At 43.4% G+C, this 26,423-nt stretch overlaps 1 protein-coding gene across 1 annotated transcript in view; it reads left to right on the plus strand.

The window, feature by feature from the left end:
• CRACR2A (calcium release activated channel regulator 2A) overlaps window positions 1–26,423 on the plus strand; it is a 137,050-nt gene that overhangs the window by 48,140 nt on the left and 62,487 nt on the right. The window contains exons 4-6 of the mRNA XM_030804541.1: window positions 7,595–7,858; window positions 24,320–24,431; window positions 25,580–25,763. Of these exons, the coding sequence (XP_030660401.1) occupies window positions 7,631–7,858; window positions 24,320–24,431; window positions 25,580–25,763 (524 nt within the window). The 5' untranslated portion in view covers window positions 7,595–7,630. The remainder of the gene's footprint in view (window positions 1–7,594; window positions 7,859–24,319; window positions 24,432–25,579; window positions 25,764–26,423) is intronic.

The raw sequence follows: 26,423 nt of genomic DNA on the forward strand, positions 1-26,423 counted from the left end.
TTTTAGAGTTTTATATAAATGAAATCATATAGTATGTGCCTTTTTTGTCTGGCTTCTGTTACTCACGTGATTATTTTGAGATTTGTTCATTTTATTGCTTAGGATCAACAGTTCATTCCCTTTAATTAAGAATGGCATACCATAATTTGTTTATCCATTTACCCGTCAACCAACATTGGGTCATTGTTTTTGGCTATTACAAATAAAAGTGTGACGAACAGTCATGTACAAGTCTTTGTATGTACACATGCTTTTCTTCTCTTGAGTAAATATTTAGGACTAGGATGGCTGGATTAAACATTTGTTTGACTTTCTAAGAAACTGTCAAATGTTTTCCAAAGGAATGGTACTACTTTACATTTTTACTAGCAATATATGAGAGTTCCAAGTGCTCCACATCTTTGCCAAGAGTTGGTACAGTCAATCTTCGTAATGTTAGCCATTCCAATAGGTGTGTAGTGGTATTTCATTGTGGTTTTCAGTTGCATGTCTTTTATAACTAATGAGGGTGAACATCTTTTTTTTTTTTTTTTTTTTTGAGACGGAGTCTCGCTCTGTCGGCCAGGCTGGAGTGCAGTGGCGCAATCTTGGCTCACTGCAAGCTCCGCCTCCCGGGTTCACGCCATTCTCCTGCCTCAGCCTCTCTGAGTAGCTGGGACTACAGGCACCCGCCACCACACCCGGCTAATTTTTTTGTATTTTTAGTAGAGACGGGGTTTCACCGTGGTCTCGATCTCCTGACCTCGTGATCCGCCCGCCTTGGCCTCCCAAAGTGCTGGGATTACAAGCGTGAGCCACCGCGCCTGGCTGAACATCTTTTTATGTAGTTGTTTGATATCCCTATATCTTGTTTGGTGAAGTGCCTGTTCAAATGTTTTGCCCATTTTAAAAAGTGGTTGTTTGTTTTCTTATTAATGAGTTTTGAAAGTTCTTTATGCATTCTAGATAAACACCCTGTATTAGATCTGTGTTTTGTAAATACTTTTTCTCAGTCTGTGGTTTGCTTTTCATTCACTTAAATTGTATCTTTCAAAGAGCAGATGTTTCAAATTTTGATGAAGACCAATTTGTCATATTTTTTTCAAATGGATTGCACTTTTGTTGTTATACCCAAGAAACTTTTGCCTAAGCTAAGGTCAGAAAGATGTTTCCTTCTTGAAGTTTTATGTTTATAGGTTGTACATTTAGGTCTATGATACATTGTAAGTTATTTTTTGTATATGGTACAAGGTGTGAATTAAAATTCTTTTTGCGGCTGGGTGCGGTGGCTCATGCCTGTAATCCCAGCACTTTGGGAGGCCAAGGCGGGCGGATCATGAAGTCAGGAGATCAAGACCATCCTCGCTATGGTGAAACCCCATCTCTACTAAAAATATAAAAAATTAGCTGGGCGTGGTGGCAGGCACCTGTAGTCCCAGCTACTCGGGAGACTGAGGCAGGAGAATGGCGTAACCTGAAAGGTGGAGCTTGCAGTAAGCCAGAGATCATGCCACTGCACTCCAGCCTGAGCAAGACTCTGTCTCAAAACAAAAAACAAAAAACTCTTTTTGCAAATGGATATTCAATTGTTTCAGTATCATTTGTTGGAAAAAACTATGCTTTATCCTCTGAATTGCCTTGCATCTTTGCCAAAAATCATTTATATACATGGGTCTATTTTTGGCTTCTCTGTTCTATATTCTGTTCCATTTATCTGTCTGTGTGTCTTTATGCCAGTATCACTGTCTTGCCTACTATAGCTTTATAATAAGTCTTGAAATCAGGTAGTGTTTGTCTTCCAATTTTGTTCTTCTTTTTCAAAGTTGTTTTGGATATTCTAGGTTTTTCTCATTTTTGGTGAATTTTAGATCAGGTTATCAATTTCTACAAATAAGCCTGGTGGGATTTTGACTGGAATTGAGATGAATCTATTGGACTTAGGAAGAAATGACATTTTAATAATATTGAGTCTCTCAATCCCATGAACATGGCATATCTCTCCATTTGTTTATGTCTTCTTTGTATTCTCATTGATATTGTATAGCTTTCAGTGTATAAGTATTACACATCCTTTGTCAGATATATTCATATCTCATATTTTTATACCATTGCAAATGATATTTTTATCTCAATTTTAATTTTTTATTGCTAGTATAAATACAATTGATTATCATATACTGAGTGTGTGTCCTGCAACCTTGTCAAATCCACTTATTAGTTATAGTAGCTTTTTGTGAATTTCATCAGGTTTTTTTTATATAAGCACTCCTGCTGTCTGGGAATAAAGACAATTTTACTTCTTCCTCTCCAATCTGAATGTATTTTATTTCTTTTTCTTGCTCCATTGAACTAGCTAAAATCTCCAACACAGTGTTGAATAGAAGTGGTAAGAACAGACGTTCTTGTCTTTTTCTTGACCCCAGGGACAAAACATTTGGTCTTTCACCCTTAAGTATGATGTTAGCTGTTGTTTTTGTAGATGCCCATTTTCATGTTGGGCCAGTTCCTTCCTATTCCTAGTTCTCTCAGTTTTTATCAGGAGTCCATTTTGTCAGATGCTTTTTCTGTATCTATTGAGGTGATCAAAAGGTTTATCTTTTAAAATTTGTTAATATGGTGAATTACTATTGATTTTCAAATGTTAAACCATTCTTGCATTTCTCAGATAAACCCTGGTTGGTCAGGATTATCATCTTTTTATATGGCGTTGAACTCAATCTGTTACAATTTGCTAAAGAATGTTTACATCTGTGTTCATAAGGGATATTGGCATTCTTTTTTTGTAATATCTTCATTCACTTTTGGTATCAGGGTAATGCTAGCCTCATATAATATGTTAGGAAGTATTTCCTACTCTTCAATTTTCTGAAAGAGTCAATGTAGAATTGGTATTACTTAATTCTTTAAATATTTGATAGAATTCATCAATTTAGCTATGCGGACCTGAAGTTTTCTCGTGGGAAGATTTTTTGTTTAACTATCAGGTCAATTTCTTTAGCAGATATAGAATTATTCATGTAATCTATCTCTCCTTGAGTAAGCTTTGGTATTTAGTGTTTTTCAAGGAATCGGTTCATCTAATCTAAATTGTCAAATTTGTTGGCATAAAGTTATTCATAATATTCTCTTATTAGCCTTTTAATGTCTATAGTATCTGTAAGATATCACCTTATATTGCTGATATTGCCATTTGTATCTTCTCTCTTTATTGATCTTCTCAAGGAGCCAGCTTTTAGTTTTGTTGATTTTCTCCATTGCTTTTCGGTTTTCTATTTCATTTTTTCTTCTCTGATCCTTATTATTTTTTTCTCCTTACTTCGAGTTTAATTTGTGTTTATTTTTCTTGTTTCTTAAGGTAAAATCTGAGGTCACTGATTTGAGCCCTTTCTTCTTGCCATGTATATATGATTAGTGCTATAAATGTTTTCCTTAGTACTGCTTTAGCAGTATCCCGCAAAATTTGATATATTGTGCTTTTTTTTTTTTCATTTAGTTCAATATACTTTTTCATTTCTCCTTTCCTTTTTTTCTTTGGCCCATGGGTTGTTTAGAAGTGTGTTGCTCTCTTTCCAAATACTTGGACATTTTCCAGAGGTCTCTCTGTTATTGGTTTCTAATGTAATTCCATGTGGTCAGAGTACATACTTTGTACAAATTGAATCCTTTTAAATTTATTAGGACTCATTTTATGACCCAGAATATGGATTATCTTGGTCAGTATTCCACGTGTATTTGAAAAGTATATTTAGCTGTCATTGGGTGGAGTATTCTATAAATGTCAATTAAGTCAAGATGGTTGATAGTGTTCAAATCATCTGTATCCTTACAGATTTCTGTCTACTTGTTTTATAAATTATTGAGAGAGAAAGTTATTGAAATCTTTGGATATCATTGTGACTTTGCTATTTTTCCTTGCAGTTCAATCAGTTTTTGCTTTGTGTATTTTGAAGCTCTGCTATTAGACACATAAATGTTTAGCATTATTATATCATATTGATGGATTGACCTTTTATCAATATGAAATGACTTTTTAATTCCCATTAATATTCTTCCTTCTGTAATCCATTTTGCCTGATGTTAATATGCAATATTCTCTTAACTAATGTTAATATGTTATATCTTTTTCCAGCCTTTTACTTTTAACAGTTTGTGTCTTTATGTGTAAAGCACATTTCTTGTAGGCAGGATATAGTTGGGTTTCCTCAGCATAGGTAGTCTACCAAGCTGTGCCTGTGTTTCCCCTCCCCGTACCATGACCTAAAAACTCTTTAGACAATAAGACAGGGCAAACTTGGGGCTCATTTTGTTTCTTTCCTATGTCTCAGGGACAGAGCTTGAACTAGAGTAAAATGAGTGAAGCCCCTATGATAAAAAAAAAAATTAAGGCAGAAATCACTGTCAGATGCACAATTTTGCAAGTGAAAGCCTCCTTAGATTTTTGTACCCTAAGCAGCTGACTCTTAGGAAGGTACTAATTCTCAGGGTTGTGTAAGTGCAGGGTCAGCTCCTGAGAGTAAATGTCTTTTTAAATCCTGTTCTGTAGGGGCTTCACTCAGCTCAGTACAGTCCTGCCCCTGCTTAAGGATCACATCCTTCATTCCTGATGTCTAGTGTCTTGAAAACCATTTTTAAAGTTATATTCTCTCTGGAATTTTGGTCATTTCAATTGGGAGGGTAAATCCAGCCTCTGATACTACATCTTTTCTGGAAACAGAAGTCTAGACTTACTCATTATAAGATAAAAATTCCACATATAGAAATACCTGCCTGAAATAAAAATGCTTGCAGGCCCTTCTCTGAAGACTTCAGCCAAAGATTGGTCTTCCTTCATGCAGTGATCAGTGAGTACCTACTATGTACCATATTCTAGGCTAGAAACTGGCAGTAAAGTCAAATAAGACATGGTGCCTGTCTACTGGTTGCTCATAGCTGACTTCTCTAGAACTACTAGTTGACTCTTTCATGTCGTGCATCACCTGTTACCAGGTGGGCAGAGGTAGAGGGAAAGTGGTCTAGGGAAGGTAGAAAGCCAGTGAGCATCAGATCTGGAACTAAGAAATCCTCTCTACTATTTCTCAGGTCCAGAGTGACTTGAGGGCTCACTTAAGGTCACACAGCTATTTACTAGTAGTTGATTGCTACAGAGTCTATTTAGGACTCATTCTAAAACATCTTCCCCAACTATCAGTCACCATTATTGAAATCCCACCATTAGGGACTCTCAGAGGCTCATTCATTAAGGGCAGGGACCATGTCCTATTCACTATTTCACCTAACACTATTTCACAGTGTTAGCTCAGAGCTTGCTGCGTGGTAATCAGTAGATGGAAAGAAATGAATGGATGAATGAACGAATGAATGAATGAAAGACATTCCCGTTAAAATGATGAATATGCCTCTGGGAGGTGATTTAGATCAGTTGGGGATGAGTACACTGTTAAGAGCAAGCCCACAACTGGGTCTCAGGCAGGCAATGTGGTATAGCGGAAGAGGTCTCTGACTGTGCTAGACCCTGATACAAATTAACCTCCCCAAAATTCAGTTTCCTCATCTGTATGATGGGAATCCGAATTATACTTACCATATGGGAGGATGTCAGGTTCAATAGGATGAAGTATGCTAGGGGCCTGGCAAGAGAAAGCACTCAAGGAATGACAGATATTATTAACCTCGTCTCCTGGGAGCAGCAGGTGGGAGTAGGGTGGGGCCTATTGGGAGCAGAGACCTTGCAGACAGAGTCCCAGCAAGTACCAGGAAGACAACAGCCTGTTCTGCTCATGTGATATATTTACAGAAACTCACGTTACCACCATCATTATCCAAAAGCCCTTCCAAAGCCAGCACTGCATGCAGGTGGGCTGAACAATGCACATAAAAGCCATGGAGACACAGCCCTGCCCCCTCAGACTTACATGCAAGGCAGCTCCCTCTGGGGAAGACAGAATGAAAATGTTAAATCTGCTTAGGATTAGGTGATGGTCAGTTCACACACAGAGAGATGACAAGAAAGAACGTTTCCTGAGGATGGGGCTGGTCAGATGGGCCAGTGTGGGAATTACATGTTCAGCCACGCGGAGCAAGAGGTGTAGCCTGATCTGCAATGTCAAGGCTTTAGTACATGAAGTTCATTCCTGAGGCCAGGAGCTCTTCCAGCTCTGGCCCACAGCTCTTGACAAGTCTGGTAAGTAGAAGGTGGTCACTGAAATCAACAGATTTTAGATTGCTTTGGACATGGTATAGCTAAGCCAGAGGCCCAGGGCCTGGTAATCAGAGAAACCTGCCTGGTGATTCACTTATTTTCCTCCTTTCTTACTCACACGGACACAGGAAATGTGATCCAGGGCATCACGTTCTCCAGCTCGCCAAAAATGCATGACAGTGCATATCTCTATTTTTAAATCGAAGTGTCATCATGTCTTTAAAATTTGGACCTATTCTACTTCCAAAAAGTCTTCAGATGGAAAAAAATCCAAGGATGTTATTATTTCCTTTTATCCCGTGAACTTAGTTTTGTATTAATAACATTTATAATTCATAACATTTTATGATGTGGGGGTTTCACAGACTTACAGATGCTCAGAACTAGAAGGGACCTTAAAGACAAACAGGTCCAGTGTTCTCCTCATACAGATAAGGAAACTGAGGCCCAGACAGGTACCGACTTGTTCAAGGCCATTTAAGCAGCAGTGGAGTCCAGAATAGAAGCCAGGTTTCTGTATGCCCTCTTCCACATCACATTGCAAGACACCCTCTGAAAACACTCCTTCAGGGTCTTTAAAAGTCTGATTGAGGTATATGATTTGTGATTCGGTTTGGGCTGAAAACAGCCTTGGGTGTCACCAAACCAGGCCTGGCAAGTCCTGTACAACATGAAGCCCCTTGAGAATGGGGCACATTTTCTCCTATGTAAACTGCAGAGCTCACAGCTGTGGCAGAGGTCTATGACATTGGGTAAGAGCTCACCAAGAACTTGTTGACTGTGAATGATGCAGGAGCAAGTGCATCCACCTGAGGAGAGCTTTCCACCCTCGGCAATGCTGAGGAGTCAGGACAGGGTGGGATTGAGATCATAGAAGTTATACAAGCTTAGATTTCAATCTCAGCTTTTGTAGTAATTTGCTGTGTGATATTGGGCAAGTCACTCAACGTCTCTGAGCCTCAGTTTTCACATTGCTAAAATAAAGATGATAATGGCTATGTCAGAGAGATGTGAGAATTACATGAAAAAAAATGTGTGTAGAGGCCATGGCATGGTGTCTAAGTAAACGCTCTATAAATGGCAGCTGGTCTAGCAGGATCTGTTTTGTTGCTGTTTGGTTGTTTAAATTGGGAGAAATTATTTTCGGGCTTCTCCTATTCCATCTCCTTTCAATCTGGAGATGTCTGTCTTCTTTCCGCACTCTTCCTTTCTCCCTTTGATGGGCTTGCTGGTCTATTAGTGATCATGAAATATTTTCCCCTTGTCCTGAGCTTTTGCTAATTAAGAGGTGGTTGCTAAGAGATGCCGGGACACACTGGTGGGTGGCTCTGTGCTTCCTTCTCATCCCCCCTTGTTCTTTTTCAGCCTCACTCTAACCCACCACACCCACTTCTCTCTCCCATTTTCCATGTTCAGATTCTGAAAAAGACTTCAAGAAACTGACTCATCTCGATGGCTGCCCCTGACGGGAGGGTAGTCTCCAGACCCCAGAGACTTGGTCAGGGGTCTGGCCAGGGGCCAAAGGGGAGTGGAGCCTGCCTGCATCCCCTGGACAGCCTGGAGCAGAAGGAGACTCAGGAGCAGACGTCGGGCCAGCTCGTCATGCTGAGGAAGGCACAGGAGTTCTTTCAGACCTGTGATGCTGAAGGCAAGGGCTTCATCGCCAGGAAGGATATGCAGGTAAGCAGGGTCCCAGGTAGGCCTGCCCACCGAGAATGCCAAATGTCTTCCTGTCTTGGGTTAGAGCTTACCCCGTGGGAGGTGCCATCCTTAACAGAAAAGATGCCATCAGTTCTGTCTTGGAAGGAAGGGTCTGACCAAACTCTACTAGGAGCCGGACCTCCAGGGTTCATTCTATTTCTGGCCTTTACTTGCGGTCAGACTCCAGGGCTACTTCCTCCCTGCCTCGATAACTCTCCAGGATTGTGGGAAATGATAACAGTAACATAAGGGACTTAAGTAAGACACAGAGAAGAACCTGCTGAAACTAAAAGTAGAAAGGCACCAACTTGAGTTATAACAAAGTCATTCCTGCTGTCTGTGCCTCAGGAATAAGCACAGTCTCTCCCACACATGTGAGGAAGGCATTCCTGAGGTCATTTTACCCATCTCTCACCTTCAAACCAAACACACTGCACTCTCCTGTAGAGATTCTCCAGAGAGATGGTGTGCAGAATCAGCGCACACCATTGCCTAGTGCAGGGCCCGGCAGCCTTTTCATAAAGGTCCAGAGAATAAATATTTTCCACTTGGTGGACCTTACAGTCTCTATCACAACTACTCATCTCTGCTGTTACAGCACAAAAGCATCCATAGGCAATATGTGAACAAATGAGGGTGCCGTGTTCCAATAAAACTTTATTTATGGACAAGGAAGTTTGAATTTTATATAATTTCCATGTGTCACCAAGTACTGTTATTCTTTTGATATTTCTTTTTGACCATTTAAAAATGTAAAAATCAGGCTTAGCTCACTAGCCACACCAAAATAGGGGATTGCTGGGTTAGCCCAGGGGCAGAGTTTGCCCACTGCTGGTTTGGTGCCTTTCTTTCTTTAGTTTCAAAAACTTCTCAGTGTCTGACTGAAGTCTTTTATGCTGCAGTCAGGATTTCACTTGAACATGGGTGAGTAAAATACAGACTCCACTAGAGTACTTTGAAAGCAGCTCTTTTCCCCTCAGACTTTGTGTCACTCACTCCATCAGAGTAATTTTTGAAGGGACGCATCCCTGTGCTGTTGGAGGAAGCACAATGGCTAGGCTCTTTCTTTAAGTCTAGTTTTTCAGAATATACCACAGTTGGGCAGTGAAATGGAGACCCTCATTAGGCTCAGCCCCATCTCTGCTCATGCAAGTGAGCTCTGAGGTGTGGAGGCTGTGAAAGGAGCCTTGTGACCCAAGGTGAAGTGTGGCAGTTCTTTCTCTCCCTGGCCCCACGTGATGGTGTTCTTATGCTTTTCCTGGAGCTGTTCCACTCTCTAACTGTTGCATGAATTGAGGGGAAAGACCTGGGGAACAACACCAGCTCAGCCCATAATTGAGCCCAGCCCACCCTTCTTTGCAATGATGACTCCCCCAGTAAGTTTCTTTCACCAAAATCCAGTCCCCAAAGGTTCACTCCACGTTGAAGGCCAGATTCAGTGTGTTTTGAGGAAACCTTTGACAAACCCCGTCTGTGAACTTCATAATTGGCATTCACAGGTCTGCAGTAGTGGTGGTTGGTGGTAGTGGTTTCAAAATCAGGCTTAACTTTTGATTATTCCCTTTAGACAGAAAGAAAAGGAAATTCACATTTATGGAGGGTCAACTCTGGGCCACATATACTGTGCAACTCAGCACTCTTGCTGTATATAATCTAATTAACTCTCATTGAGCCCCACTCTTTAATGAAGGGATGAGGAGGCATGGAGAATTGAAACTAGGTATAAAGTTTTAAAGAAATCACTTGTATTTGACTTGAAATATAGTCAGAAACATTAAGTCCCAGAAATACTGACTCAACCTTCCTCCCCAGTCCTCACTCCTGATCCAGGCAGGAGGACACCTGAACCAACAAGCCACCAAGCCGATAACTTGGCATCCACGGCATTTATTTCTGCTGTCTACTTAATTTTCTGAAGTTTTTCTGAACCTATGGCCAATGAAGCACTTGAAATGCTTAGTTCTTCAGGCTGGCAAGTGCTGTCAAGAGAGGGAACTGAGCATGTCATTTAAGCACCATCTCTGGCTACTTCGGCTGGCCACCTCTGAAGGAAGATGGGCTGGGAGAGATGAATGAAGAAGAAGAGAAATGGGCTTCTCATGGTCAGCTGTGGCTCTCTGCAGAAAGTCCCCATGCCCCTTGGTTCTCTTGGAGCAGGTCCTCCAGGCATCTGTGTTGTTGGCTTGTCACTTCCACATGGGGCTGCGGTGTGCATATGGTCACCCCCTTTGGTTGGTGTCCAGCTTCCTGGGCCTGGCCACCACCACCATTTTTACTTCAGGCTCCCAGCACAGCCTCATGGGAACTGGAAGGGAAAGAGCTCACATTTTTCATATACACACAAATTCAGAAAGCAGGAAAGGTCCTTGACACCAGAGAGTGGTCTTCAAGGAAGGAGAGGCTGCAGGCCATGTGGGAAGGAGAACACAGGAGGCTGAGGAGCTAGTGGAGAAGCCAAGTGGGAAGAAGTCACAGATAGCTTGCATTTGTTTTGAAAATGGAATGGGGTGCTGACCAACATGGCCAACTAGACGCAGCCAGGTGGAACAGCTGCCACCAAAGGAACAAGATGACTGGTGCTCTCCTAACAGATCTTCAGAGGGAAGGCACTGAGAGTGGATGGAGGGAAGACACAGAATCTGGGCTGAAAGGGGAGGAAGCTGGGAACCATGCATGGGGACTCATTCCCAGCCCCCAACAACTCCAGGGGAATGGCTGAGTTGAACTGGCAATGAGCAACCCACTCTCTCCACGGGCCCCTGGAACCCAGCAGGATGAGACCCCTCAACCACCATGGACACTCAATTTGGCAGGAAGAAGTACTTAGAGAAGTAGAGGTGCCACATCAGCTGATGCAGAGCCCAGAGGGTTTGATGTGGGTGCGTCTGTAGGAGAGCATGGCCAGATGCAAAGAACCCCAGTAAGATATTTCCAAGAAGATCATCCTCAAGACACGTAATAATCAGATTCTCCAAGATTGAAATGAAAGAAAAAATGTTAAAAGCAGCTATAGAGAAAGGTCAGGTCACCTACAAAGGGAAGCCCATCAGACTAACAGCAGACTTTTCAGTAGAAACCCTACAAGCCAGAAGAGACTAGGGGCCAATATTCAACATACTCTAAGAGAAGAAATTCCAACCCAGAATTTCATATCCAGCCAAACTGAGCTTCATAAGCAGAGAAATAAGTCCCTTTTTAGGCAAGCAAATGCTGAGGGAATTTGTTAGCACTGACCTGTTTTACAAGAAACCCATCTCCCTAGGCTCGACTTACTCCCATAGGAGACTTTAGTCCTAGGGGAACTGTCAGATCTGAACTCTGCAGGGCAGTCTTGTCCATCAGACAGGGCCGGTCTGACTTGAGCACCCTTTGGTCTGCTGGCCTCTCCCAGGGACCCAGCCTGGATGCGCTTGCTCGTGGAGCAGCCGAAGGTGTCCTGGGGGCCCGCATCGTAGCTCCTGTGCTAGTAGACTTGTGGCTGACTGGCAGAGAGCTCCAGTAGGGCAGCCCCTAAGGCCATGCACCAGCCTGCCTGCTCCCTTCTCACATTGCAGCTTCCCCCAGGCCCACGGCAACTCCCACATTGCTTTGCCAGTGCATGTGTGTGCAGGCAGGTTTTGCCTTCCTTGCCCTGCCAGCACACACATGTGCATGCACCCTGCTCTGCCACTGCTGTGGCAAGAGTGCACTCTGCCTCCCTCCTCTGCTGGGCTACCATTGCAGTTGGAGCCTTGGGGGGCACAGAGCCAGCCAGCCACACCCTCACCAGTGCCCCACTCTGATGCCAACACTGCCACAGAAGTGAAACTAGGCACAGAGAACAGCAAACCCTTCCCCTGCCCTGAGTGATCACCCATGACTGTGGTGATGGAGAGAGTACACATAGACCTGCACTAGCCAGTGCCCCACCCCCATGCTAACACCACCACCAGCACAACTATGCACACTGTTGCCCACAGGGGCCTCTGGCCCCCCAAGCCATGCTGCCTTAATTACTGTAGCGAACACCCACACAGAGGCAGGCACTCTAGCACCCACTAGCACCCTGCTGCAGCCAATAAGTGTGCACCCCACCATGCTGCTGCCACTGCTGCTGTTGGCACGTACAAAGAAGGACAGATCCCACTGCCACCACACTACAAAATGCTTTGGCTGGCTGACACCACCCATTGGAACATAGTGACCAATGGTCCAGAAGCACCTCACCCCCAACCCCATCCCCACCCCCAGCATGGATTCCTAACCTTGAGGAGCCAGAGAAAAAAACCAGGGCCTGATACAGATCCCCTAGAGTTAGAGCACACAGTCCAGGAATTGGGAGCTGAGCATTGGCCCCCTAAAATCTTCCAGAAATGAAGCCAGTCAGCTGAACCCACCTCATACCACAATCAAACCCTCCAGGTCATCGAATAGGATAAAAGAAAAAAAAATCCAAAGGTCAGCAACTTCAAAGACTAAAGAAACATCAGCCCACAAAGATGAGAAAGGATCAGTGCAAGAACTCTGACAACTCAAAAAGCCAGAGTGCCTTCAATAGCACTACCTCTCCAGAAAGGGTTCTGAACTGGGCTGAGATGGCTGACGTGACAAAAAGAAAATTCAGCATATGAATAAGAATGGGGATCATTGAGATGCAGGCATACATTGAAACCCAATCCAAGGAAGCTAAGAATCACAATAAAATGATATGGCAGCTGACAGACAAAATAGCCAGTATAGAAAACAACGTAACTGACCAGATAGATCTGAAAAACTACACTACAAGAATTTCATAATTCAATCACAAATATTAATAGCAGAATAGACCAAGCAGAGGAAAGAATCTCAGAGCTTGAAGACTGGTTTTCTGAAATAAGACAGCCAGACGAGAATAGGGAAAAAAGAATGAAAATGAATGAATAAAACTTCTGAGAAATATGGGATTATGTAAAGAGATAAAATCTATGACTTACTGGTGTCCCTGAAAGAGATAGGGAGAGTGTAAGCACTTTGGAAAACATATTTCAGGATATCATCCATGAGAACTTCCCCCAACCTAGCTAGAGGCCAACATTCAAATTTAGGAAATGCAGAGAACCCCAGTAAGATACTTCACAAGAAGATCATCCTCAATCCTCAAAACACATAATAATCAGATTCTCCAAGATTGAAATGAAAGAAAAAATGTTAAAGGCAGCTATAAAGGTCAGGTCACCTACAAAGGGAAGCCCATCAGACTAACAGCAGACTTCCCAGTAGAAACCCTACAAGCCAGAAGAGATTGGGGACCAATATTCAACATACATAAATAAAAGAAACTTCAACCCAGAATTTCATATCCAGCCAAACTAAGCTTCATAAGTGAGGGAGAATTAAGATACCTTTCAGACAAGCAAATGCTGAGGGAATTTGTTACCACTGACCTGCTTTACAAGAGCTCCTGAAGGAAGCACTAAATATGGAAAGGAGAGACTGTTACCAGCCACTACAAAAACACACTTAAGTATGCAGACCAGTGACACTGTACAGCAACCACACAAACAAGTCTGCATAACCAGCTAACATCATGACAGGATCAAATCCACACGTGTTAATAATAACCTTGAATATAAACTGGCTAAATGCCCCCAATTAAAAGGCAGAGAGTGACAAGTGACCAAGACCCATTGGTATGCTATCTTCAAGAGATGCATCTCACTTGCAATGACACCCACAGGCTCAAAATAAAAGGATGGAGAAAAATCTACCAAGCAAATGGAAAACAGAAAAAAAGCAGGGGTTGCAATCCTAATTTCAGACAAAACAGACTTTAAACCAAGAAAGACAAAGAAAGGCATTACATAATGGTAAAGGATTCATTCAATAAGAAGACCTAACCATCTTCAATATATATGTACCCAACACAGGAGCACCCAGATTCATAAAGCAAGTTCTTAGAGACCTTCAAAGAGACTTGGACTCCCACACTATCATAGTGGAAGACTTCAACACCCCACTGATGGTATTAGACAGATCAATGAGGCAGAAAATTAACAAGGATATTCAGGACCTGAACCCAGCAATGGACCAAATGGACCTGATAGACATCTACAGAACTCTCCACCCCCAAACAACAGAACATACATTCTTCTCATCACCACATGGCCCATACTCTTAATTTGGCCACATAATTGGACATAAAACACTCCTCAGCAAATGCAAAAGAACTGAAATCATAACAACCACTCTCTCAGACCACAGCACAATCAGATTAGAAATCAAGACTAAGAAATTTACTAAAAACCATACAATTACGTTGAAATTGAATAACCTGCTCATGAATGACTTTGGGGTAATTAAAGAAACTAAGGCAGAAATCAAGAAATTCTTTGAAGCTAATGAAAACAAAGATACAACATACCAGAATCTCTGGGACACACCTAAGGCAGTGTTAAGAGGTAAATTTATAGCACTAAATGCCCACATTAAAAAGTTAGAAAGATCTCAATTTAGCAATCTAACATCACAATTAAAAGAACTAGAGAACCAAGAGCAAACCAATCCTAAAGCTGGCAGAAGACAAGAAATAACCATAATCAGAGCTGAACTCAAGGAGATTGGAACACGAAAAACCATTAGAAAGATCAATGAATCCAGGAGATTTTTTTTTTTTTTGGAAAAAAGAAGTTAATAAAATAGATAGACCATTCGAAAAACTAATAAAGAAGAAAAGAGAGAAGCTCCAAATAAACACAATTAGAAATGGCAAAGGCAATATTACTACTGACTACACAAAAATGCAAATAATCATCAAAGAATATTATGAACACCTCTATGCACACAAATTAGAAAATCTAGAAGAAGTTGATAAATTCCTGGACATGTACACCCTTCCAAGACTGAGCCAGGAAGAAATTAAATCCCTGAACAGACAAATTATGAGCTCTGAAACTGAATCAGTAATAAATAGCCTACCAACCAAAAAAAAAGCCAAGGACCAGACAGTTTCACAGCTGAATTCTACCAGATGTACAAACAAAAGCTGGTACCATTCCTACTGAAACTATTCAAAAAAAATTGAGGAGAAGGGATTCCTCTCTAACTCACTCTATGAGGCCAGCATCATCCTGATATCAAAACCTGGCAGAGACACAACAAAAAAAGAAAACTTCAGGCCAATATCCTTGATGAACATTGATGGAAAATTCCTCAACAAAATACCGGCAAACCAAATCCAACAGCACACCAAAAAGCTTACCCACCATGATCAAGTAAGCTTTATCCCTGGGATGCAAGGTTGGTTCAACATACACAAATCAATAAATGTAATTCACCACATAAACAAAACTAAAGATAAAAACCACATGATTATCTCAATAGATACAGAAAAGACTTTTGATAAGATTCAACACACTTCATGTTAAAACCTCTCAACAAACTAGGTATTGAAGGAACATACCTCAAAATAATAAGAGCCATCTATGGCAGACCAATAGCCAACATCATACTGAATGGTCAAAAGCTGGAAGCATTCCTCTTGAAAACCAGCACAAGACAAGGATGCCCTCTCTCACCACTCCTGTTCAACATACTATAGGAAGTCCTGGCTAGAGCAATCAGGCAAAAGAAAGATATAAAGGACATCCATTTAGAAAGAGAGGAAGTCAAGCTATCTCTGTTTGCAGAAGACATGATTCTATATCTAAAAAACCCCATAGTCTCAGCCCAAAATCTCCGTAATCTGATAAACAACTTCAACAAAGTCTCAGTACTTTGTACAAAATCACTAGCATTCCCATACACCAACAACAGCCAAGCGAAGAGCCAAATCAGGAAGATATTCCCATTCACAATTGCCACAAAAACAATAAAATACAGCTTAGGAATACAGCTAACCAGGAAGGTGAAAGATCTCTACAAGGAGAACTAAAAAACACTGCTCAGAGAAATCAGAGATGACACAAACAAAGGGAAAAACATTCTATGCTCATGCATCAGAAGAATCAATATCACTAAAATGGCCATACTGCCTAAAGCAATTTATACATTCAGTGCCATTCATGTCAAACTACCAAGGACATTATTCACAGAACTAGAAAAAAGTATTTTAAAATTCATATGGAACCAAAGGAGCTCAAATAGCCAAGACAATCCTAAGCAGAAAGAACAAAGCTGGAGGCATAACATTACCCAACTTCAAACTATACGACAGGGCTGTAGTAACCAAAACAGCACGGTACTGACACAAAAACAGACACATAGACCAATGGAACAGAATAGAGAGCCCAGAAATAAGGCTGCACACCCACAACCATCTGATCTTTGACAAAGCTAACAAAAACAAGCAACAGGGAAAGGACTCCCTATTCAATAAATGGTGCTGGGATAACTGGCTAGTCATATGCAGAAGATATCAAAACTGGACCCCTTCCTTACAATATGCAAAACAAAACTCAAAATGGGTTACAGATTTAAATGTAAAGCCCAAAACTATAAAAACCCTGGAAGACAACCTAGGCAATACAATTCTGTACATAAGAATGGGCAAGGATTTCATGATGAAGATGCCAAAAGCAATTGCAACAAAAGCAAAAATTGACAAATGGAATTTAATTAAACTAAAGAGCTTCTGCACAGCAAAAGAAACTGTCAACAGGGTAAACAGACAACCTACAGAATGGGAGAAAAGTTTTGCAAACTATGCACTGATAAAGGTCTAATATACAGTATCTATAAGGAACTTACACAAATTTATAAGAAAGAAACAAGCAATCCCATAAAAAAGTGGGCAAAAGACATGAATAGAAACTTTTCAAAAGAAGACATACATGTGTCCAACAAGCACATGAAAAAAAGGTCATCACTGATCATTAGAGAAATGCAAATCAAAACCACAATGAGATATCATCTCACACCAGTCAGAATGGCTATTACTAAAAAGTCAAAAAATAACAGGTGCTGGCAAGGTTGCGGAGATAAAGGAACACTTACACACTGTTGGTGGGAGTGTAAATTCGTTCAACCATTGTGGAAAGCAGTGTGGCAATTCCTCAAAAACCTAGAAACAGAACTACCATGGACCCAGCAATCCCATTACTGGGTATATACCCAAAGGAATAGAAATCATTCTGACACAAAGACACATGTATGTGTTCATTGTAGCACCATTCACAATAGCAAAGACATGGAATCAACCTAAATGCCCATCAATGGTAGACTGGATAAAGAAAATGTGATACATATACACCATGGAATACTATGCAGCCATAAAAAAGAAAAAGATCATATCTTTTGCAGCAACTTGGTTGGAGCTGGAGGCCATTATCCATAGCAAACTAATTCAGGAACAGAAAATCAAATACCACGTGTTCTTACTTATACGTGGGAGCTAAAGGATGAGAACACATGGGCACATGTTGGAGGGGGACAACACACACTGGGGCTGGTTGGACAGTGGAGGGTGGAAGGAGGGAGAGGATCCGGAAAAATAACTAATGGGTACTAGTCTTAATACCTGGGTGATGAAATAATATGTACAACAAACCCCCATGACACAAGTTTACCTATATAACAAACCTACACATATACCCTTGAACTTAAAAGTTAAAAAAAAAAAAAAGAAAGAAAATGGGATGAGAGGAGCAAGCCCCTCCTCCAGGGCTGTTTTTCTTCTTTCTTCTTATTAAAAATGGATTTTAAGATTGGCTTCACAATTGTCAAGGGGTGGGGAGACTGCCATGTGATCTGAGCCACCGGTAAGTAGCCAGCTCACTCAGATAGAGCAGGGACCACAGGGAGAAAGGGCAGGGTGCTTAAGCTGTTTTTAGTCGGGGTCCCTGAGAAACCTGGAGAAACCCAGGAGGAGCCCAATGTGTGCTACACTCAAGCTAGGAGCACAAGCTGCCCTCTGCTCGGGCATGTGAAATGCATATATTCTGCTCTAGGGGTAGCAGATGATGGACACTGACCTGCATGAACAGAGTTTAGAGAGTCCTCAGCCTCCCTTATGACTCCTGAGGTGTCACACTGTCCTTCATGAGGAACCTCTCTGGGTTTCCTGGGGATGTCTCCAGACAGAATTGGGGTAGATGTTTCTTTGCAGGGTTAGGTCTGGTGCAGTACCCTAGAAGCTTCATGGGGGGCTGAGTCAGTCCTGCCTCACAGGAAAGGACAGAGGGAAAACGTTATAGAGAGCATGAAGAGACTCCATCAGCTGGGAGAGGGAGAGGGAGAGGGAGAGGGAGAGAGGATGGGCAGGAATCTCTCTGAGAAAACCTAGAGCCTCAAAAGCCCTGTTTCCCTGATTTTTTGGAGGAGTAAAAGGATTGTCTACCACACCAAGCACCTGCCTCCCCAACACTGCCCAGAATTCCTGGCTATGCCAAACTTAAGAGTCGTTTAGGAGTTAGCAAACTAACCAGATCTGGGCCACTACCTGTTTTTGTAAGTAAAGTTTTCTTGGAACACAGATGTGCTCATTCTTTCATGTGTTTTCCGTGGCTGCTTTCACACTGCAGTGGCAGAGTGAAGTAGTTGTGACAAAGACCGAATGGCCCACAAAGCCTAAAATATGCACTCCCTGGCTGTTTTCAGAAAAGCCAGCTAACTCCTGATTTAGGTTAACTGGAAAACTTTAAAAGATTTTTGTAGTAAATTCACTTGGGTTTTAATCCTCCATCTGCAACTTGCTAGTAATACGAATTTGTGTGAGTCTCTTAACCCCTCTAGGCTACAGTTTCTCAGCTGTGAATTATTTATAGCTACCTCCCAGCATTAAAAGAGAATTGAATGAGCTTAAGCATGTAGCACACTCAACCCTGAGACTGGGACCTGGAAATCCCTGGAAATGCACTGTGTATGTGCCACGTCTTAGCCCAGTCCCTTAGCCCAGTCCCTGATGTCCTCTGCACTGTGATTGTGTTTAATTGTGGTAAGATACAGATATCACACAATTTACCATTGTAACCATTTTTTATGTGTGCAGTTCGGTGACATTAAGTACATTCACTTTCTTCTGCAACCACCATTATCATTTATCTCCAGAACTCTTTTTTATCATGCGAAACAGAAACTCTGTACCCATAAAACAATGTCCTCATTTCGCCTACTCCCAGCCCCTGGCAACCACCATCCTATTTTCTGTCTCTCTGAATTGGACTACTCAAGGTATCCTATGTAGGTGGATTTATATAATATTTGTCCTTTTGTGACTGGCTTATTTCACTTAATATAATGTCCTCAAGTTTCATCCATATCATAGCATGTGTCAGAATATTTTTAAAGGCTGAATAATATTCCATTGTATGTATATACCACATTTTGTTTCTCCATTCCTTTGTCAGTAGGTTCTTGGGTAGCTTCCACCTGTTGGCTATATGTGAATAATGCTGATGTGGACATGGATGGGCAAATATCTGTTCAAGTCCTTGCTTTTTATTCTTTGGTGTATATACCCAGAAGTGGAATTGCTGGATTATAGGATAATTCTATTTTGTAAATTTTTTGAGGAGACACCATACCATTTTATACAATAGCTGCACCATCACATTGTAATTTTAAGGTGCAAGTTGTCTGTCCTGTCTTAGAGAAAAGAAATGGGCATTTCTGCTGAAAAGGGAACCTTCCACTCGTATCCAGCTGCTGTTATTCTTTGTGTCCAATCTACATGAGTGGCAGCAGTTTTGCCTCCTGGAGAACATATGGCAATGTGTAATGTTCACGACTACACCAATTGTCATGCTTGGGGATAGGTTCCAGCCCATGCTGAGGTCCAAAGGGAGTGGGTGGATGAGCGGAAACAACACTCAGGGGGCCGTAGGCAGGTGAATATGGTTTTATTCAGCAGCGGCTTTCATCAACAGCTTTCTCACACTGTCCGCCCTGTCTTGGCTACTTAATCCGGTGGCCTCCACACACAGCTGCATGGCCTGCTCTCCTTTGCCTTCAGGGTCAGCAGCTTAATTCTTTCTTTGGGCTTGTGTCCTGGCTCCCCGCAGTCTGTCTGCAATGACAGACAGCTCTGACTCTCGCTTTCTCTGGGCACAAGCGCAAGCATGCCTGCACAGTGTTGAACAGGACAATTATACTTTTACAGACAATAGTGGTGTACAGCCAAGTGATGGCCTTCTCATGTTATGGCTACATGGCTGTGACAACAAGTGGAATTATACGCCTGCGCTCTAAACTCGCTGAGTCACGCAGGATGTAAACATTCTACCTCGGTCTATCCTTGACCAAAGCACAGCCATGTTCCTTACACAATGTATGGAGGCATTTTTTATTGAAACGACTGGTGAGGGAAGTGCTACCGGCGTTTAGCAGGCAAAGGCTAGGGATGCTGCTACATATCCTATAATACACAGGATGGTCCCTCCCCTGCCTTCCCCTCCACTACCCCCTTAACCAAAAATTGTCCACTCCAAAATGTCGGTAGTGCCGAGGTTGAGAAACTCTGGCCTATACCACGTAATCAGCCCAAGACAAGCACATCAAGGTGCAAAGCAGGATAAAAGTTGATTCTGCCCTCCCACCTCCCACTCTCTTCCTAAAGAGATTTGGTATAGCTGAGCTGTACCACAAGGAAGAGGGTGGTTGCTGCTGGAATGGGGGTCTGAAAAGAATGCTGTGACTGCCCCAAAAGGAGGGACAGTGTAATTCTGGACATAAAAAATGGATATCCTCTGATTTTCTCCTTAATAAAAATGTCATGGAAGCATGTTTGCAGCTGTGCAGCCGTATGCTTTAAGCTACATGGGTATGTTACTGGGCTGGTGACCAGGAAGGTAAAGGAGTCTGGCTGGAGTGCAACAGAAGACATCACTTTCCCGTGGCTCTGGGGCATGAACTCTCAGTACTGCTGCTGTATGTGCTTCATGTTCCAGGTTCTGGAAGGCTGCCATCACTATGAGTCTTCCTGAGAATTAGCAGCTGGGCTGGTCGGGATCTGGACTGTGTGAGGTCTAGAGCAGCACTCTGTACACAGGAGCTCAGGGTCTCCTGCCATTGCTGTTAGTCAAGCGCTTATCTATGCCTTCCTTCAACACTTACCTAAATAGTCCATGTTTGGCAGCATTGGGCTAGATCCTGGGGACACAACAGTGCCTAACGAATGAGGTCCCTGTTCTCAGAGCACTGAGGGAGCAGACATTCATCAACGAATCACATCTATCAGTATATAAAATGCTAATCGAGAAAGACTTATGAATGGGAGAAAGGTACTTTGGGGAGCTTGTATAACCTGACCTAACCTGGGGAGGTGCAAAGGCCTTACGGAGGAAGCGATGCAGGAGCTGAGAGTGAAGAAAGAGTGAGTGAGGCCTGGTGTTTAAAGGAGCCACAGAGTCCTCAAGAGCTCCTAGGGCCACGGGCAGTATGAATAGGAAGCTGAGTTCCTCCTTGTGTCTCTCTTTTTCCCTGGCCCGCCCTTCCAGGTGTGTGAAAAGCTGTGCGTGCCACAGGATCTCTGGAAGGCTGGGTCTTGGTGGTGCTGGCAAGAGAGACTTTGTGTTCTGATTTTGGTGGTGCTGGTAGGTGGGTAGGTGTGGAAGGTAATGAAGGTGAGGGAATAACAGAATGAATGCACTGGAGAACTATTAGACAGTTGCTCAAGCCCTGGATGGAAAATCAGTTCTTTTTCCCAGCTGTGGTCTCCACTGTGACTTTAGGCTAATCTCAGAGCCTCACAGGCCTATTGCACAGTGGGATAATCTTGCTCCCCTCCACCCTGCTTATCTCAGTTAGTTAAAAATGCAGGCCAGGTGTGGTGGCTCACACCTGTAATCCCAGCACTTTGGGAGGCCAAGGCAGGTGGATCACAAGGTCAGGAGTTCAAGACCAGCCTGGCCAAGATGGTGAAACCCTGTCTCTACTAAAAATACAAAAATTAGCTGGGTGTGGTGGTGGGCGCTTGTAGTCCCAGCTACCCGGGAGGCTGAGGCAGGAGAATCGCTTGAACCCGGGAGGCGGAGGTTGCAGTGAGCCGAGATCACACTACTCTACTCCAGCCTGGGTGACATAGCGAGACTCTGTCTCAAAAATAATAATAATAATAATAATAATAAAAATAATGTAAACAGTACCAGGGGACCATACCAGAATAAGCTGGTTTTCTGTGGCTCTGCAGGCCCTGAGCAGAGTGAAAAATAAGAGATAATTATGGTGATTAAGACTAAAAGATTTTTCAAGGAGGGCCAACAAAACAAGGTGAAAGAATCAGGTGTAGTGTAGTTGCAGAGAAGGCTGAAGAAGCACTCAGCGCTGATTTGCCAGGACTTGAAGAGTAAGAATTACTTGGAACCTATAATATTGCTTTCCCCGTTTTCACTGACAACAGGAGGAGGAAACTGGCTTGAGATGTAGACAAGAAAGACTGGGATTAGACAACAGGGGGATTTGGGGTTGGAAGTGCTGCTGGATTCAGGAATGGTGCCTAAGGTGAGCTGTGAACTAGCCTCTCCTGGTTCATGCTAACATGAGAAAAGTGTGTGGGGTGTTTGAGTGAAAGGCCTGTTGAGGGTCCCGTTGATCTCTGGAATTTTCTTGCAGCTCGTTTCTTGCTCCAGCCCAGTGTGAGAGACCACATTTTGAATCAGATCCAGCAATCCTAGGCTGAGGGTGGGGAAGGAGGAAGGATTATCCCAAGGAAGGACAGGAATGTGAGCGTGACAGGAGCTTGCGCTTTTCCCCTACCTCGGGTGTGATGCTTATTTCCAGTGATGCTAATAAAATCCCTGCTTGCAGAATGGACTCTCTCCCCACCCCGTGTTCTCCTACTGTAGCTTTTGAGACAGCTGGTTTATGGATTGTTGATAAGTCAGAGATTCTGCTGAATGCTAAGCAGATATACTTCCAGAATCTTTGCACACTCTCTCTCACTCTCCTTCCTTTTCTGAAAAGCCCATTCATATTTAATTCTTCTAAATGGCTTCCACACCAGCCTGTCTTCCCACTTTATAATGCATCATAGTCTCCCTTAATGCATGTACCTGCCAAATTAAGCTTTATGGCTTATCAGCTAGAACCGCCATAGGATCAAGCCAAGTATTCTTGCCAGTGATGTTATGGGCTTTCACACCTGCCAGCTCTTTTTTATTGTTGAGGTTGGTATGTACCTTTCTTCTTACAAAGCCCTGCATTCATTGTCTTCAGCTGTCAGTCACTTCCACACTGGCAATTTTGCACAGTTATCGCTTAGGTAACTGGGAGGAAGGGAGATGGTCGGCTGAGATATAATGGACTCTCTGGGGAGTTCTCATTTGGAGACCTAGATTTTTTGGGTATGAGGGGACACTTGCTTCAACTATGCAAATTAGCCTTGGCCTGGGGCCATTGCACATCAGGCAGAAGGCCAGAAGGGAGCAGCAACAGCTCAGCTACTTTGCTCTTGGGCCTATCCATTGGTCTCTGTCCTTCCCTCCTTCTGAGGTCTGAGTCTGTTCTAGACACAAATCCAGCGATGACCTCCTCACACTGTCTTGTCCAGTCCCCCTTTAACACACAAATACTCTTGGGGGCTTTATACCTTAAGCCAACAGCAGTTGAAACCTTATTAGGAATTCCTTACCAGTCAGCAGGGAGCTGGAGTGGAACCTGGACTCGGGGCCTGGGTGTAGGTCACTCAGAGGTAGGAAGGGGAATTATCTCATATCCCCTCAGAGCTCAAGGACCAAAATGTGTGTCCACAGACACTAACAAATGCAGTGCTGAGGCACTGGGACAGCAGGGGCCTCCAGCAGGAGAGGCCTCTAAGAATAAATGACCCACACCCGCATCATGGTACGGGAGAGGAAAGGGGGCTTGGGAGAGCAGGGAAGACAGGGTTTAAAGCCTGGCTCTGCCATGTATTTCCTTGAGGGGCCTCAGTGGGCCATGAGTCTCTGTCTCTCTCTCTCTGTCTCTCTGCCTCCCTACTACTTTATATTGAATGCTTTCTGTATGCAGGCAGTGTTATATGCCTTACATTCATGATTGCATTTAACTTTACAACACTACGCTGTGTGAGTATTATCCTGAAAGTATTTGGTCCTATACAGTTTGAGCCCTTTACAGATGTTGAGAGTGCTGGCTTTGGAATCAGAGCTGGATTTGACTCCTGGCTATGTCATTACTAGCCAAGTGACTTTGGAGCAGGTAATTTCACCTCAAACTTCATCTGTAAAACAGAGATAATAGTGCCTAGCTCAAAGTGTTGTCATGGGAATTAAATGCAGATAGATAAATAAATGCATATTTACATATTTATTTATTTATAAATCACCTAGCAAATGGCCTAGTACATTAGTAGGCACCCAATCAATGGTAGTTGTGCTAACATGCAAAGGAGGAGAGGGATAGTGAAGCAGTCTGGATGCAGAAGCTTGCTACTGGCTTTTGTAGGACTGGGCTGAACTCTAGACACTTTCTGGCAGAAGACTCTGCAGTCCCAGGTCTCCTCCCCCACCGGTGAGTGTCAGTGTTAACCAGTACACTCTGGGTTGTTTTCAGAGGCTGCATAAGGAGCTACCGCTCAGCCTGGAGGAGCTGGAGGATGTGTTTGATGCCCTGGATGCTGATGGCAATGGCTATCTGACCCCAGAGGAGTTCACTACTGGATTTAGTAAGTTCTGATGGGTGCTGGGGACCTCAGGGTTATGGGTCTACCTAACATCGTATAAGGTGCATTCCTGTCCCTTCTAGACCTGGGGGGCAGGTAGTAAAGCTTTCCTGCCCTCCTTTCGGGGACCTAGAGCTCAAGGTCTCCAGGCTCTGGATTGCTTGGGCCTCCTCACATGCCCATCTCAACTGCTTACCTTGCTGCTTGTTCAGTGCCCACTGCACTGCCATTACCAAGCTCCCTCCTGCTGGGACTGGCAAGGGAGATGGACGGAAGCTCTGCAGAAGGCATAGCCTAAAAGGGGGAGCTGTGATGAGATTTGCAGCCTCTCCTTTTCTGCCTTCATAGAAAAATGGCCAAAAGGTAGGACAACTGGATGGCTCATTCCAACCCAAGTCTGGCTGAATCTTCCAGGTTGAGGGATAACAGCTATCAGAGGAATTTCTAGAAGGTTTGAACAGACTAGCCATTCTCAAGGTAACCAGGAGGAAGAAGAATTGAGATCTATGAACAATATAAAGACACCAGACACACTATCCTATCAGATACATCAAAGGCAAATTTTACCACACATCTGCCTCATGTGTGGGGCCACATAATTTTCTTGTAAGTATCTGATGCCTTTCCTGACCTTCAGGAGCTTCTAATTGACTTGGGAGGATAAGACGGACTGCTATAACACTGGACAGTATGAGTGTGGAGGAAGTACACTGGAAACTGATAAGGAGCTTGTAGATGTGAAGTCTAGTGATGTTAGCGGGAGGATGACTAGGGTGAAAATAGGAGGCTCTGCAGTCAGGATGCTGGAATGCAGTGCAGGGAAAGGCCTTGTTGCTTAAAGAAGAAATGAACAGAGATGTGTTCTAAGCCAGATGTTAAGGGACTGAGAACCACAAAGGAGACACCATATCTGTCTTGCATTCTGCCATTCCCAGATTCTAGCATCACTGGCGGGGTGTTTGTGGAAGTGGAAAAGACACAGAATCTGGAACGTGTCCACGGACCCATGTCCATGGATCTTTGCTGGAGGGGCTTTCCCTTCCCTTTCCTTCTCTCAGATGAACCTTCAATGATTCCTGGCAGGTGAGAAAGCTGAGCTCTTCCTGGGTGGGTATGGTCTAATTCGGATCCTTGTGCCCTGCACCCCCCAGGTCACTTCTTCTTCAGCCAGAATAACCCAAGTCAGGAAGATGCAGGTGAACAGGTGGCCCAGCGCCACGAAGAGAAGGTGTATCAGTCCAGAGGGGACGAGGATCTGGGAGACATGGGCGAAGATGAGGAAGCCCAGTTCCAGATGCTGATGGACAGACTTGGAGCCCAAAAGGTGTTGGAAGAGTAAGTGGTGACAGTGATTTGTAGAACGGAGACCAGCCTGGTAGGAACCTCTTCCTGTGTCCACTCAACAATAGACATTTGTTAACCATGTGGTGCCAGTCCCTGCACTGGAATGCAGTGCAGGGAAAGGCCCATTGGTTCTGCCAGTGGGGACCCGTCCTTTGTGATGACCTGGCTGTGTGTTGGGCTCTGTTTCTGCTTTTTACATTTTTTTTCTTTAGGAAACATTCCTATTCTCCTCTCCCACCCCCTCTACCTTCCTCACTCCTGGCCATGCATTGTCCCCCAGACCTTGGCTCAGCCTTGCTCCCCATGGGGCACTCACACATCAGAGGTCTGTACTCAGGGTTTTCCAGGGAGTTCTCCATAAGGCTTCGTATCACCGTCAGCTCCCCAGCGTCTTTACCTCTCCTGGGTCTCTAGAGCTACGGTGCCTCCCAGCGGGCCCAGCTGTGGGCGCCTTCCTGGCCAAAGCCCATCATGTGGAAGCATTTGCCCACGGTGTCCCTGGCACACCAGGCTGGTGCAGGAAGCCAAGGTGGGAAAGGAAGCAGTTTTTAGCAGGCCACTACTTGGAAAATTTTAGATGGCTGGGATCTCAAACAAAGCATAATTACCCCTCCACCTTTTTTTTTTCCCTAAAAAGTGCTTTGGAATAGA

Source organism: Nomascus leucogenys, chromosome 23, assembly GCF_006542625.1.
Source record: "Nomascus leucogenys isolate Asia chromosome 23, Asia_NLE_v1, whole genome shotgun sequence".
In the NCBI taxonomy this organism is placed as follows: Eukaryota; Metazoa; Chordata; class Mammalia; order Primates; family Hylobatidae; genus Nomascus; species Nomascus leucogenys.